A 15,424-nucleotide genomic window follows, 5' to 3' on the forward strand; every position below is an offset into this window, starting at 1 on the left:
TTCAGAGTTCTGGTTTAGTACAGTATGTTCATCTATTTCATTAAATTGTGATGGATGACAAGGATGTAAAAATTAAATTAAAATTGTAAATGTAATCTTGTTCTATTTTGTCATAAACTATGAACATAAACCTCAACTTCTCAAAAATGAAACAACAGTTGAAGGGAAGAAAACGTAAGCCTTTGAGAGTACAAACACAGAGACAACATTCCCTGGCTGTAATTTATTCAAGAGGCTTTGAAAGAACAGAAAAAAAACCTTGTTTAAGGCAACCTTTTACTTGTCTCAGGCTGACAGCAGTACAATGACAGCACTGACCTGATCAGTAACGTAACACACATTGTAGAAGATCAGTAAAATACAGGAGATTCACATTACACTCAGTTAAAATGTCTGTTTTTCATTGAAATTACATGTGTTGTATTGATTGTAATGGGTGAATTATATGTGGAGACTGCAGGCAAAGCTGCAAAACAAAGATACAAACAAATAAGGGCAGAGGGACTCGCTAAAACACTTTCAATTGCTGTAATAGGACCTATTATAGGGCAGAATGCAAAGTAACTTAAAAAGATAAAATAAGAATTTATGAATAAACATGTCTGTAGAATCTAGAAACAAGAAAGCTTTGGACACCCCAATAAATAGCCCAAATCCCCTTTCAACATGTATTTGAAACAGGCCTTAAGACCTAATGTATTAATTATACAGTACATCTGTGATTATCCATCTGCTAGTGTTGGAGGACTATTGTCAGTTAGAGTGAGAGAGGGGTTGTTCTATGGTTTTGTGTCAGGCACATCATTTAGCAAATACTAGCAAACAATCTGCTGGACAGATAAGCAAAATATGTATACTTCTCTTTATACGGGTAAAACATTTTTTTCCCCCCTTGAACATTCTAAGCCAAATGCAAAACTAGTTTCAGAGGGCATAAGTGCAACAGGACAAGAACATTATTAACAGGCACAAAATTCAAAACAAAAACAAATCTATATGATATATTTAACTTTAAAAAATATATATATTAGACAGGGTCTACATAATAGGATGCACAGAACAACCTTTAGAAATTCTGCATGTGATGTAATCTTTGGAGACTATGTATGCTTGAGCCATTTCCAAGGCTTGGCTCAAGACACCTATTTTTCAAAGGTGCAATAATATTTTCTCTCTCACAACAATGAATTTTCAGCCATTGGTCAGGGGTGCTCTAATATGACATCTTATGCTTTACATGTGAAACTGTAATGTAATTATAGACAACTGAATGCAATCATAATTATTGCAGGGTAATGTACCACTTATACTGTATTCATAGATATGCCATGCGAGACATTCTGTAATGAGGAACATCACAAATAGTTTTGTATTTATGACACCAAAAGTGAGGTAATGCAAATATTGCAAAATTATATTTCTATATTTAACAAAGACAGACTCTTATAAAACTGAAATCAGACTGATATCCTGTGTGAATCACTTCCTATGCTGCAGACTTCCTGGTAGAGAACAATGAACACACGAACATATTACATGGTTCAATAGGATGTTCATTATTAAAGTATATAGGTAGCACCTACTCAAGCCCATCTCATCCTTATTGTACTAATTTTCCCTCTCCTTCACTGCGAAGAGCATTCAGTAAATTTACATTGTGAACATGAATGGGATTATTTTTTTCTTGTCCAGGAATCTTCACTACTGTTACAGGATGATATTAAAAAAGATTGCTTGAAACAATGGTGGACAAATTAAGTGATATTTAATAAAAACACCCCATTATATTCATCCCCACATCTACTTCATAAGAACATCTACTGGTAATAGCTGCACCCACATCCAACCCATCCTGCCTCAACATACAGTACCGGTCAATAGTTTGGAATCACCAGTTCACTTAAATGGGCGTGTGCCAAACCTCTGACTGGTACTGTAAGTACAAAAGGATAAAGAAAGATAGTGATGACTAGTTATCCAACACGGAGAGAGAAGGAGGCCAACGTTATGAATCCATATCCTACTGAAGGGTGGACGGGGTCAGTGGCTTAATTCTGAAGACAAAGATGTGAAGATGGGAGGCAATCTGGTTGCAAACACTGACACAGTAACGCACCAAGTCAACAAAAGACAGGATCTGCAGAAGAAGAGGGGGAGAAAAGGAAGTCAATACACAAGACAACTTGATCAACTTGGACCGACTAAACATGATAAAAGGAAAAATGATAGGGATTGGTAATTTGTTACAAATAAAGTTGGCATTGAACTGAACTGCAGAAGCTTTGTTAGTCAATGTGTCTGTCTGCTCACCAGTGCAATCCAGAGCACCAGGTATTCATCAATGAAACTGTTGAAATACTGGTCGAGGAACAGCAGCCCTGGACCGAGGAATGCTATATCATGGAGATGCATCTCACTCTTTGTCATATGTGCTACCTGAAATAAACGACAGAGGCAAGAGGCACAATTTAATAAGCAAACACACCTGTACTCATATTTTGTATTACAGCAACAACCAATCTTCAGGGTTCACATGGTTTGCATTTCATTCGGGATCAGCATTCTACACTTACAACTAATTTGTTGGTGATCTTGGCAGACACAAAGCCAAAGGCCAGGATATACACACAAGGGTGTTTCTCAAAGAGCTGGATAGCTGATTTCTTGTAGATCATTACGGCCAGTATTATTACTGAGCCTATATGTAACACAGGAGATAGGACGCTGGTTCCCTGGAGAGAAGAGACATACAGTCAGTGGGCTTACATGACGTGATGGACAAACAGAATTCTGGTGTGTGTATAATTAGCTTCCTAAAGTTAAAGTCAGTGTTTTATACAACACTAATTGGAAACATTATGATAATGCCCTTTTTGGCGTATGCTTGAAACGTGACCATGTTCAGGTCGGGTAGAACTTTTGGTGTACTTTCTGATATCAAGTGTTAAAAGCAGTGATGTTTTTTGTAAATATCTTTAAATATTCCCCCTTGGTTCATCTTTCAGTGACCCACATTGGGGGTAGAATGCTCATGTCACCCAATGAGACGGACTAGCAGCATGTCTCAAATAGTACCAGGTTCAATTTGAGCACCTGCCAATACAGCCCCTCTTTGACACACAAGCAGTTTAGATATAATAATTGAATTAGATATGTTTAAAGGTATTTTGAAATGCTTGCACACTCTACAAGGCTGATGTAGTCTGTATGTAAGGGGCTCTAGACCATACAATGCACTACATTTGAAACACACAAGACAGGCAAAAATCTTGAAATTTGTTTCCTAATGCCCACAGGATTTAAAATTCCACATGCTAGCGGAAGATCAGGTAAATAAGGAATACATTTTAAGGAGGTTTTTTCATTTGATAAACACACAGATATATAAAAATATATCTGCAAAGGTTACACATTTAAAGGATAACTGCATGCATTCATAAAAACAATCCAACCAAAAGGTCACTGTTTCTAATACCTGGGCTGACAAGGTAAAACAAATCTGTCTTTATGCCTTTGAGCAAGACCTTTAACCCTGATTGTGCCTGTAAGTCGCTTTGAATAAGAGTTTCTGCTAAATGACACCAATTCACTAATCACATCAGAGCTAGGTTGAGTGTGTTTTTTAACTTTCTGGAACACTTTTTTCTGTCCTGAACAATCAGTTCAATATTAGCAGAAGTTTGGGTTGCGGGTTCAAAAGATCAATTAGTGAAACAAATACCAGAATTGAGCTGCCTGTGTAATGAAACAACTATCATTTTGCTTCAATCCATCTGGCACTTTCAAATTGACTTAATATGTCAGGGACTAGGCTGTGTTCATTGTATACTTACTGCTATTGTGGATCCATTTTTACCCACACCTCCAGTAAATATAACACGGAAGTAATTGGTACAGCAAAATATGGCCCCTAAGAAAGTGCAGATGGCTGGAACTATTTTCATCTGGATGTTTATGACTGGGATCTGTGGAGCCGAGAGAACAGGAAATAATTTAACACCAGTTTCCATCATTTCAGTTTTCTTCCATTTAAGCCAGTTTAAATACATTTCACAACTCTAAATAGTAAAATTGTTAATTTAATTTTAAATGTGAAATGTAGAGATTTTTAAGATGGTATGAAATCACACCGAACACAACAAGCACCGATGCAGGCAGCTTCACCATTATATTAGCAGTGTTACTACTAACATTATGCCAATTATGCAGTTATTTCAGTTACCAGAAAGCAAACTAGCCAATCAAAATTACCAATGCCTGCCAAAAAGCGGATCCTCCAACGGCGGCCAGCAAATACATGATTATAATGAAGATCTGCACCTCAGTCACATCAATGCTGAGAGGAGCAGGTAGAGAGCAGAGGTTAGTCAGAACAGTCATCAGCTCAGTCCATAAGCACATGGACTGTCTTCACCCAAACACTGACCAGCTGAACACAGCCCGCCCATTAAGTGGTGTCAATCATGATGTCATTAAGGCACACATGTCCTTTTTGGTTCTTACTCATTCAATTATGTTTTTACTCATTAAAGGGCTGGTTTTGTGAAGCATACATTTTTCTCCTATTTGCTAGTGCCTACAAGTCAGGTTATAGGGAAGCAGCGATTATCTGATTGCCTGAGGCTCGGAGCGCATCTGTTAGGCTGAGATCAGAGATTTACCGTCACGTTCCACAGGAAGGGGCCTACAGTGGCTGTCAGCATCTGCAACAGTGCTAGACAGATCTGTAACTCTGTAATATCAAATCTAGGGACGCACACACACACGCACACACACCCACACCCACGCACGCAAACACATGCACGCACACACACCGTCTTTCAAAACATACTTTGGGGAAAGGACCTAAATACTATTGTACCATACTGACATTTGCCCACACACGCTTTTAAAAACCACTTCCTTTGACCTTGGAACACAAGGTAAACTTATGTTCAAGCAGCATTCAACACAACAGAGAGTGTGACTACTTGGGCCTTACACAGATCTCCCACAGGAGACATTAAGGCACCTAACACTATCCCAACAGTTAAGCAGCCTAATTATCCAGCTAAGGCCATGGGTGAGCCCGACTCTTTGACCCACAATCTGGGATTGCCCTTGGCAACGTCTGATGCCCGTACCTACACTAGAACATGCTGAGTCCTTGTCCTTTCACACCACTTACTGTCCCTTAATACCCCATATCCTCTCCCTACCCTTCCTGTCTCACCTACTTCCATCACTCTCCCAAGGTTGCCAACACTCACATGCCGAAGCGCAGGGTGCCGGAGACGTAGGTCTGCCAGTGGGCACAGTAGAACATGAACATGCCGGCGAAACAGCAGAAGAACATCCAGTCAGGGTTGGTGCCCAGCTGCACTGCTATACTGGTGCCCAGGACCACAAATACTGAGAGAGGTGATGGAAACGGTGTTAATGGAATCCTATTAGTGGAGAAAAATAGGTGGAACATACAGGGAAAACGACTCGAAAGACACGCATACCTGTGGAGAGGGAGTCACAGCCATGGTCAAATAGTTCACCCAGTGGAGAGCTGCTATTGGTTCGTCTGGCCTGCTTCCCGTCAATGGCGTCCAATGACTGGTACACAAACAGGCCCACTGCACATAGCAGGTATGCCCAGAGAGGTGCCTGTAGATTAAAGGACAAAAATAAATAGGGGGATACACATTTTCAAAAAAAGCAACAAAAAAAGCTTTCCTTTTTTTAGAAGATATTTGGGTTATGATAGGCAATATCACATGGCTTTTTAAAATTGTGTTCTTTAAAAATCGATGGGTATTATCATACACAGCATATTCTCAGGTCTGACATAGTCCCCGATCGTCTGGCAGATACAGGAAACCGCTACAAAAAAGGAGAGATGTTTGTAATCTTCAGTAGAAGTGGTTGATGGGTGGTTTATTGGCATCTAAATAGCTTTGGAACACATCAGGGCTTTGTACTTCATCAGCCAACCGGCACAGAGAGTTTAGCAGGGTCACCGTGTGGTCCTGTACTCACTGGGTCATTGATGAGCTGAAATAAGTTGATACATTGATCAAAGACAACTGGAATATCACATGGCCTTGCCCACAACTTAGAATTGTCTCCAGACCGCATTCATGTCAACAACCCAGCTAATGCTGAGTGAAACATAGCCTCTCATATAACCACATGGATTATGCTTTTTATTCATTCAGGCTCGTCAAAAACAAGGGTTTTAAAGAGGCGGGACCAAGTGAGGGAGAGAAGCCTTATGCTGTCAGGGCCAATGGGTGGCAAGGAAATGTTGAAATGTAAAGCAGAGTGGAGGTTTCTGCAAAAACTGTCGTAATGCTCTCGCAAACCTATTGTGAATTATAATTGCGGGAGAAATATAAGTTGAGCAGGCTTTGAAACGGACACAGAACAAGTGTCGTTTCTGTTCAGACAAAACAGAGACAAACTCAGCCTGTAGAACATGACGACTGACATCAGATCAGCTACAGGCCTACACAAACAGACTCAACCTGTCCTGAACGCCCGACCTGGGCCATTCGACACAGGACACCGATTAACACTGCGTGTTAAGTAAAAACCAACTTCTGGGTTATACAAGAACACTGCATCTTAAACAACTTTCCCACCCTCATTCCCAATAACATACTTACGGCAGGTCATACTGCATCACGCTTAAAACAATCGTGAACAATAAAAGGCAATGTGACTCCTCAAGTCAGTCAGAGACTTCCCCTCCAGAACCAGCCGGTTTTCTTAAATTCCTCTATTCTAGCAACTCCACACCACCAGATTAGGCTACATTCTTTCTTTTGCTCTCCATCAGTTCTCCACATTGTCAGCAAACGTGCTTTAGGTGATTTCCTAACCTTTGTCCTACAAAGGAAAGAGAGGAGTAGGGGGTAGAGAACTAAGGAGACAGAGCTCTATTTATAGAATCTGAAAACAAGTTGCGCTCATCTTAAGATGCCATTACAAACATGACCCGCCTTGTAGTTGCTGACTGTTGAGGATGTAACTTGGTTTTGCAGTCTGATGAAAATTTGGGCTGCAACTAAAAACTGTTTAGAAAATCGATTAGTCTGTTGATTACTACTTTGATTCACCGGATAGAATTAATACATCATTCCCAGAATTAAATGCAAGTGTTTTACTCAAGATTCATTAAAGGTTTGTGTGTTCCTCATCCTTTTGCAATGCCGTCATTAAAACAAATGTAGGCAGTAGTTATAAAACTAATAGAAATGTGCAAAAACAAAGTCCACGGGTAAATCTGGCAACCCTGTTACTCAGTAATGTCGTGAATGCTTGGCTACTGTAGCCGGAGTTGCTCAATTATACACAAACTCAGCAGATCACTGGTTTGGTGGTGAAAAACCGTAACGTCTACTCAGCCATGCATTCAAGATGAACCATTTCTCAATTAAAAACTTAACTCCATCAACACAAACTAAAATTAATGGCAAATTTGTGTAATATTAATTTACCTTGCTGAACCCTCTTAATCTTCTGTCATCAAGGCTACAACATGCTTATGCATTACAGTTGTTCTCCTGTGCCAGCAGTTTTTGGTCATACACAACTTCCCTTCTGTATATCCTCCACCATCTCAGCCTCTGCTAACTTTCAAAATGTATTTTTTCTGCTGTGTCTTTTGAAGACCCTACTAGTCGATAGTTACATTTGTTGCCAACAATTTCTATTGTTGACGTTATTGGTTTTTATCAATTAGTTGTTGCAGCCCTAATGACAATACAACAAGACTCTTTAATCTTGGGGGTTCAGCGCGATGTGTACAGTGGAATTCACTATTTGATGCAGGACTGATGTGGTTCCCAACCTTTTTTTGTTACTGTACCACCAACAAAATGTTGCACAGGTCGGAGTACTCCTGAAGTACCCCTCGTGTTAATTTTACTAGTAAGCCTATGGAGTCACGAGTTCTCTAGTACCCCTGGCTAGGAACCAATGCTCCATAAGAAATGTGCTAAAGGCCTTTTCTTTTACATTCCAAATGTTTTAATGGTACAAGTCTTGACTAGAAGAATCTCAACATTAGTAAATAAATTACAAATAAATATAAATATACATGAACCTCTTCAATAAAACAAATTAACTTTATCATCTATAGATTAACACAGAACGTATGAATTCTTATCATTGAAAAGAATGTAAGCATTTACATTTTTTTCATAATAATCTAAGATAATCCCACAGACCCCCGGCAATTATGCCAACATGACATTCAGCACAATGCTACTCATGTCTTTCAGTTGGGAGTAGGGCTGGTTCAGGGGGATGGGCAGACAGGGAGTAGGGCTGGTTCAGGGGTATGGGGATGGACAGACAGGGAGTAGGGCTGGTTCAGGGGGATGTGCAGACAGGGAGTAGGGCTGGTTCAGGGGTATGGGGATGGGCAGACAGGAAGTAGGGCTGGTTCAGGGGTATGGGGATGGACAGACAGGGAGTAGGGCTGGTTCAGGGGTATGGTGATGGACAGACAGGGAGTAGGGCTGGTTCAGGGGTATGGGGATGGACAGACAGGGAGTAGGGCTGGTTCAGGGGTATGGTGATGGACAGACAGGGAGTAGGGCTGGTTCAGGGGTATGGGGATGGACAGACAGGGAGTAGGGCTGGTTCAGGGGTATGGGGATGGACAGACAGGGAGTAGGGCTGGTTCAGGGGTATGGGGATGGACAGACAGGGAGTAGGGCTGGTTCAGGGGTATGGTGATGGACAGACAGGGAGTAGGGCTGGTTCAGGGGTATGGGGATGGACAGACAGGGAGTAGGGCTGGTTCAGGGGTATGGTGATGGGCAGACAGGGAGTAGGGCTGGTTCAGGGGTATGGGGATGGGCAGACAGGGAGTAGGGCTGGTTCAGGGGGATGGGGATGGACAGACAGGGAGTAGGGCTGGTTCAGGGGGATGGGGATGGACAGACAGGGAGTAGGGCTGGTTCAGGGGTATGGGGATAGACAGACAGGGAGTAGGGCTGGTTCAGGGGTATGGGGATGGACAGACAGGGAGTAGGGCTGGTTCAGGGGTATGGGGATGGACAGACAGGGAGTAGGGCTGGTTCAGGGGTATGGGGATGGGCAGACAGGGAGTAGGGCTGGTTCAGGGGTATGGGGATGGACAGACAGGGAGTAGGGCTGGTTCAGGGGTATGGGGATGGACAGACAGGGAGTAGGGCTGGTTCAGGGGTATGGGGATGGACAGACAGGGAGTAGGGCTGGTTCAGGGGTATGGGGATGGACAGACAGGGAGTAGGGCTGGTTCAGGGGTATGGGGATGGACAGACAGGGAGTAGGGCTGGTTCAGGGGTATGGGGATGGACAGACAGGGAGTAGGGCTGGTTCAGGGGTATGGGGATGGACAGACAGGGAGTAGGGCTGGTTCAGGGGTATGGGGATGGACAGACAGGGAGTAGGGCTGGTTCAGGGGGATGGGGATGGACAGACAGGCAGTAGGGCTGGTTCAGGGGTATGGGGATGGACAGACAGGAAGTAGGGCTGGTTCAGGGGGATGGGGATGGGCAGACAGGGCTGCGGAGTCTGAAGCTGCATCTGTTGGGCTCTCAATTCACTGCTAGCATGTACTGTTTGCGCCTGGTTTGGGGACAGGACCGAACCATGTCATATGTGTGTATGTGTGTGGGGGGTGGGGGGCAATGTGAAATACAGAGACTCTCTGGATATCTAATTTTTGCCACAAACCAGAAAACAGCATAGGTGGATCGGTTAATAATTTTGTGTTGATAATTTTTTACCTAATGTTCTAATAATTTTTTAGGGCCTTCATGGAAATGGTTTGAATACTGTTTCAATCGTGGGACTAAATGTCACATCTCAAAACAAAAAGTATTTAATTAGGCAAACATGTCCTACCAGAATGGTACAGGATGAGTCTGCAATACTCACAGAAAGGTTCACAGGACCAGGATGGATTAAACACCTGCATTATAGAGACTTGAGATCTTGTTTTACCCAGTCGTTGCAGCTGATGCTCTCTCTACTTTTGAAGATTATTTGTGGAAATAAGTAGATTATGTAAATTAATGTTTATAGTAAATACATCAATGTTATTGTGGGCCTCATAAACTGGTGTCTTCTAGGAACCCAGCCAGAGCTCAACAAAAAAAGGACTTGGTCTAAAGAAAAACAAAATGCTTTACAGTGCATTGGGCAGTTCTGTATACCTTCTTACTTCAAATGATCAGTTTGAATGTAATCTATGTCTGAAATTAAATTAAATTCCTTCTAGGTTTTCAATTTTAGAAGGAAACTACCCAGTTTAACAGCTTTTTCACATCTTGTGTGTCCTCTCCTGAACACTGTCGCTAGCATGCACTCATCTCTGCAAGGCCAAAGAATGGGCTGGAGGCCAGGGTATCAGGTACAGACTGGCTGTAAGCTGAGAGCCATGGGCACGGGATGTTCATCCAAAACAGAAAGCCAGAGCGACGACAAACTCACCTCATCGGCACATGGAGAGGGTTAACAAACAGCGAGAAGTACAGATCATTAAACTACTGCTGATAAAAAAAATTTAAAACAGCATCTGGACACTGAGACAAAACAACTAACAAAGAAGGGGGGGGGGGGGTTGCAAGAGTTTAAAAAACAAATGAATGTGCTACCAAGTATGAAAGCTTTGTAACGTAATAAGGAATGTTTCTAGATTCAGAGATCAGCATCAAAGATGAGCAAATCAGCGGAGCAATACAGTTGTTTAACGGTTCAGTCACCTGACTGTTCGCGACTGAAGCTTCTCTCTGTCAGTCCACTGGGACGGTACAGAACTGCAGCACCATTCCAACCAGTGTATGTTCCACGGCGCCAGGCCAGGCAGTGAAAACAACTGTTCAGTGGCTGTGATGTGGTATAGAAGTGTGTACACCCACTACCAGGGCTCCACAGTGCACCAGTTTTATATTACTGAAAATATTTCACTGTGAAAATGAAAAAATGAGGATCATAGCTTTCAAAATCTTTCAACTTAGTCGCACAGGCGCTGCTTAAAAAACACAACCCAAAAAAACGCCAAAGCAGAGTCCTGCCTACGGCCTGAAACTGTGCAGTAGCGTTGCCATGGTTACCTGTTCAGTGGCGGTAGGGCAGTAGTAGACCAGCACCAAGGTGGTGAACACGTTGGTGGCCAGGCCCACGATGGTGATGAGGTTGGGGGCCATCCAGGCAGGCACACAGCCCACCAGCCACTCCCAGTAGCGCTGCATCAAAGGCTCCAGCAGGGAGTGACCGGCGCTGCTGTATCTGCGAGGGGGGGGGGGGGGGGGGGGTGGACGACCCAGAACGAGACAGCAGGAACTGGAATCAATCAACTAGATTCAACACAAGGCATTTGCCTCCCAAAACGTTCAATGTAAGACCAGCCCAAAAAACTCACTTGGTGCGTTTGTGTGATCGTCATTTCAGAGCCAATTATAGGTATGATTGATCTTAGTTTGTCTACAACAGTACCTGTGCTCCTCCAGTCTCTTCAGCTGGTGGCGGTCGAGTGGGGGAGCCGGCAGCTCGATAAGCCTGCGCAGGGCTCCAGGGGCCAACCAGCAAGCCGCCTCCATGCCCATACCCTTCCCTGGATCCCTCTCCTTCACTGGCCCTCTGCGTGTTCGAATGCCTCCGTGCTGTGGCGGGTACCCGGTGGTGCTCATGGCCCTGCTAGCGCTGTGCCCTTGGCCTCAGGCTGCCTCCCCCTCCACTGGCTGGGGCTGGGGATCCACAATGGGGCCGCACACTGATGGGTGGACGAGGGGAGAACAGATAATGTGAGATCGGCTTACATGCGATCTAGGTGTTGAAATGGGACATCAGTCTCTATCAACAGCAGATTGTTTAACTATTCTACTGAACATAATTCAGTTAATCTCACACAAGAGAGGAAGGACAAGTTGGGATAGCTACAAAGAGTGGAGAGTGAAAGAGAGACTAATAAGAACTCTAGCTGGGTGCGTCACATATGGCGTTGCAAACTGGTTCAGTGCCATCCAGAGTTTGGGTTAGACAAGGGTTGCCTTGTCCCGTTATGCACTAGCAACTCCTTGTGGTAAGTTGGGCACCTACTAGCACAGCAGCGGTTGTTGGCCGATGAGTGTGTAGTCAAAGACTGGTATAACTAAACCTAGATGGCCCAGAATTAGTAATTTCCTTTTAGAGGCTAGTGAAGCCGAGTGAGCAGAACCTACAATGGGAGGTATGCAGAACAAAGGTTGAGCTAGTGAGATCCTATTGAACAATACAGGTGTTGTCTAGCATCAAAGGATAAAACAAACCCTTAGAACCCCTGCATAGTTTTAAGCCTGGCTATAAATTTCCACCCACACACAGAAATACATTCTTGTTAACAAACTTCTGAGTAATAAAATACTTCAGCCACACCCCTAAAGACAAAATTGAGCAATATATGGCAGGTCAGCCAGCACACCTCACTGAACATCAGGTTTCCCAAAACAAATCACGGCTAAACATTTATAACTTTTATAACTATACCAAGCTTGCCCAGAAGCTACTGTTTTCAATGTAAGACTAGTGGAGCCAAGTGTTACAAAACCTTGGAAAGCAGTAGACTGAGCCTAGATTGTGCTAGTGAGATCCTTTTGGGAATTACTGGTGTGTATGAGCAGATTTCTGTTCGCCCCACACTCCTAAACTTCTCTGGGCTTCCTCTCCTTATGAGAAGTGGAAATGTTTAAGATAAAGCTGGTTTATCTGGCAAATTGTCCATCTGTGAAAGCCATATGAAGAAGACATTCAACTCAATGGAAAGTCACTGTACACAAAGTAACCAGCGATGCATCTAGAGATCTTTTTTGTGACCCTTAGCCACCAAACCAATCTTTCTGACCAGATTTCCCAAGTTAACATCGGCCAATGTGGCAGACCTTTCATGCATGAATTTGTTCATGCCAAAGCAACAAACTTGTCATTGATGCAGAAACAGTAAATCAGTAAGAGCCTCAGGTCACTCCAGATCGACAAGCTAGTTTTCCACTTGTATCATTTTATAAATCAGGCAAAGTAAACTTGAATTCGACATTGACATCAATCAATAACAAAGGGAAGGTCAATTAGAATGGATAGCAATCATCTGCAACACAAATGTGTTACTACACTTCCTTACTAAACAGATCATCTATGGGCACATAGATATCTTTTAATTGTGTTTATTTATTGAATATATATTTTTATTGATTCCTTAAGCTTTTGAACATTTCATATGCGTATTATTGAATATTGAATATATATCTATTTATTGATTCTTTTAAGTTGTTGAACCAATAACTGAATGTCTCTACCTTTGCTGTGTTTACTGTTGTTGTACATGTCATGTTCTCTGTGTCCTCCATGTTCATGGTGCTGTTGGATGTTTTTAGGGGGTTTTCATTGATCATTGATCATTGACTTTTAAGTAGTTTTTGTCTTATTGTTGTTCTATGTTTGCTGTGTTTATGTTAGGCTCCTATGAGTATAAAACAAATTCCCCCACGGGGCAATAAAAGGTTTTCATTTCATTTTCATTTTCATTTCATTTTTCTGAAACCTGTCTAGAAGTTTCAAATTATTGCTTAGTTTCTAAGCGTTCCCAATCTAAATTAATGGCTGTGGAATGGTGACGTACGGTAAACTGGCTAGTTAGCTTGCTAATATCAACAGCATACAACATGACACATAGCTAAATAGTTAGCTAACTATGTATCTCATGTTATGACATACCTCGATGAATTCATTATGTAATTGTCGATGTTTCCTATATCTATAGAAATCTGTTATTATTTGCCAACTCTGTACACAGTATACACACACACACACACACACACACACACACACACACACACACACACACACACACACACACACACACACACACACACACACACACACACACACACACACACACACACACACACACACACACACACACACACACACACACACACACACACACACACACACACACACACACACACACACACACACACACACACACACACACACACAATGACAGCTCGTAAGCAGTAGACTAGCATCTTGCCAAGAGAGCCACTGACCAGGCTAGTTGCTAGCAGTCAATGCAGGGTATCCGACGTTCAAGACTCTTCACAAACCCTCCACTCCTTTACTGCGTTGTAGCAGGAGTCCTCCCGTTTAAAACGTAGAAAGGGTGGGATAGCCCTCTGCGAGCGTACTGCCAGCGGGATAAACAACACGTCTGGTGACAGGTCCCACTGGCTAGTCGACGCTAGCATAACACCGGTCACTTCCGTTGCAGTCTAGGACCCAGCGCGAGGTGCGTTCAAGAGCGTGAAACCAGAGATACTTTGGAGGAGAATGGAAACTTCCGCAGACCTGAATCAACGTCCATTAGTTACTCGTACGTTGTTCGTGCGAGCATTCTAGATAATTATGCTATCAGGCGGAGTTAACAAGGCGCTAGCTCAAAAAAGTAAATTCACGTGAACAAATCGTCCTAGTTGTTGATTTTGATAATGATTTGATAATGTCTTAAAAATGTAAATTGTTATTACTATATCCACGTTAACGTCGCAAACTGACACGTTTCACTTCTGTTAAAAAACATTTGATGTCGAAGGCATGGGCAAAGGAGTGCCTTTAACCCTTATACTCGGTGATGTATTTCTAGGTTGCTATGTTTCTAATTAACATTGAAGAACTTCCTGACTCTGGATTCTAAACTATGAAGGACGTTTACAGACTCCACCTACCCAAGGACGTGTCGTTACCCTCAGTTACACATTGGTAACCAGTGTTGGGAAACGTTATACGTAACTAAAGTTAATAGTTCCCATTTAGTAACTTTTTACGTTACTTAGTAATTTGCTGTAGAAAGTAAGGCGTTAAGTTCCTTAGTTACTTTAAGATGGTCACTTATGCCCAGAAGGCACACATTTAATGGGATAAATCACATACGTATAATTACATAGTCAGGTGTTTCATATAGTCCGTGTCGGCCACCATGCAACACTATCAATCATTAATCACTGTACAGCAAGCGTGACCACTCCTTTTATTTCAAGTAATCATATACCATAAGATTATTTATTTTTTTGCATTGAGTTCTTTAATCAAAAATCACTTAAATCAATAAATTTTTTTTTATTGCAAGTGCCCCCACATTTTCAGGCCAGGCTTATTCAACAGCCAGTATTTAAAGACTTCAATACTAGATAGATCAATTGCAGTGAAGGACAAAAAAAACAGCTGTGGCCTTGTACACTGATAAACATACTTTCTCAAACAAGAAAATTATAGTGCACATTGCAATTTGCAATCTCTTTTCAATAATGTGCATAATCCAATAATGTTTCATGTCATTATTCAGAGCAAGCAAGCAAGTTTATTTATATAGCACAATTCATACATCTAAGCAATTCAATGTGCTTTACAAAGAAAAATATATGAA

At 42.3% G+C, this 15,424-nt stretch overlaps 1 protein-coding gene across 2 annotated transcripts; it reads right to left on the reverse strand.

Annotated features, from left to right (window-relative positions):
- Positions 1-181: 181 nt before the first annotated feature.
- Positions 182-14,643, reverse strand: cept1b (choline/ethanolamine phosphotransferase 1b). Of its 2 annotated transcripts, none has more exons than XM_029114159.2 (10): positions 14,052-14,643; positions 11,464-11,740; positions 11,082-11,256; positions 5,487-5,634; positions 5,250-5,391; positions 4,662-4,746; positions 3,834-3,965; positions 2,574-2,732; positions 2,311-2,436; positions 182-2,137 (listed from the first exon to the last, which is right to left on the reverse strand). In XM_029114159.2, the coding sequence occupies exons 2-10, from the start codon at positions 11,655-11,657 to the stop codon at positions 2,021-2,023; spliced, it is 1,278 nt and encodes a 425-aa protein (XP_028969992.1). In that variant the 5' UTR covers positions 11,658-11,740; positions 14,052-14,643; the 3' UTR covers positions 182-2,020. The 2 variants fall into 2 exon arrangements, with proteins under 2 accessions (XP_028969992.1, XP_010879214.1); XM_010880912.3 differs by lacking the exon at positions 4,662-4,746 and adding an exon at positions 4,252-4,336 and having other exon boundaries at positions 14,052-14,642.
- Between the last annotated feature and the right edge of the window lie 781 nt (positions 14,644-15,424).

Source organism: Esox lucius, chromosome 17 (genome assembly GCF_011004845.1).
Source record: "Esox lucius isolate fEsoLuc1 chromosome 17, fEsoLuc1.pri, whole genome shotgun sequence".
NCBI classification, from domain to species: Eukaryota; Metazoa; Chordata; class Actinopteri; order Esociformes; family Esocidae; genus Esox; species Esox lucius.

What these genes read in the sequence shown, in the direction of transcription:
- cept1b (XM_029114159.2), bottom strand. Translation starts at nt 11,657, where the DNA reads ATGAGCACCACCGGGTACCCGCCACAGCACGGAGGCATTCGAACACGC. An exon ending in GGCACCCTGCGCTTCGGCAT is followed by an intron (nt 4,747 to 5,249) that starts GTGAGTGTTGGC and finishes GTGCGTCCCTAG; the next exon opens with ATTTGATATTACAGAGTTAC. An exon ending in TGGTGCTCTGGATTGCACTG is followed by an intron (nt 2,138 to 2,310) that starts GTGAGCAGACAG and finishes CTTCTTCTGCAG; the next exon opens with ATCCTGTCTTTTGTTGACTT.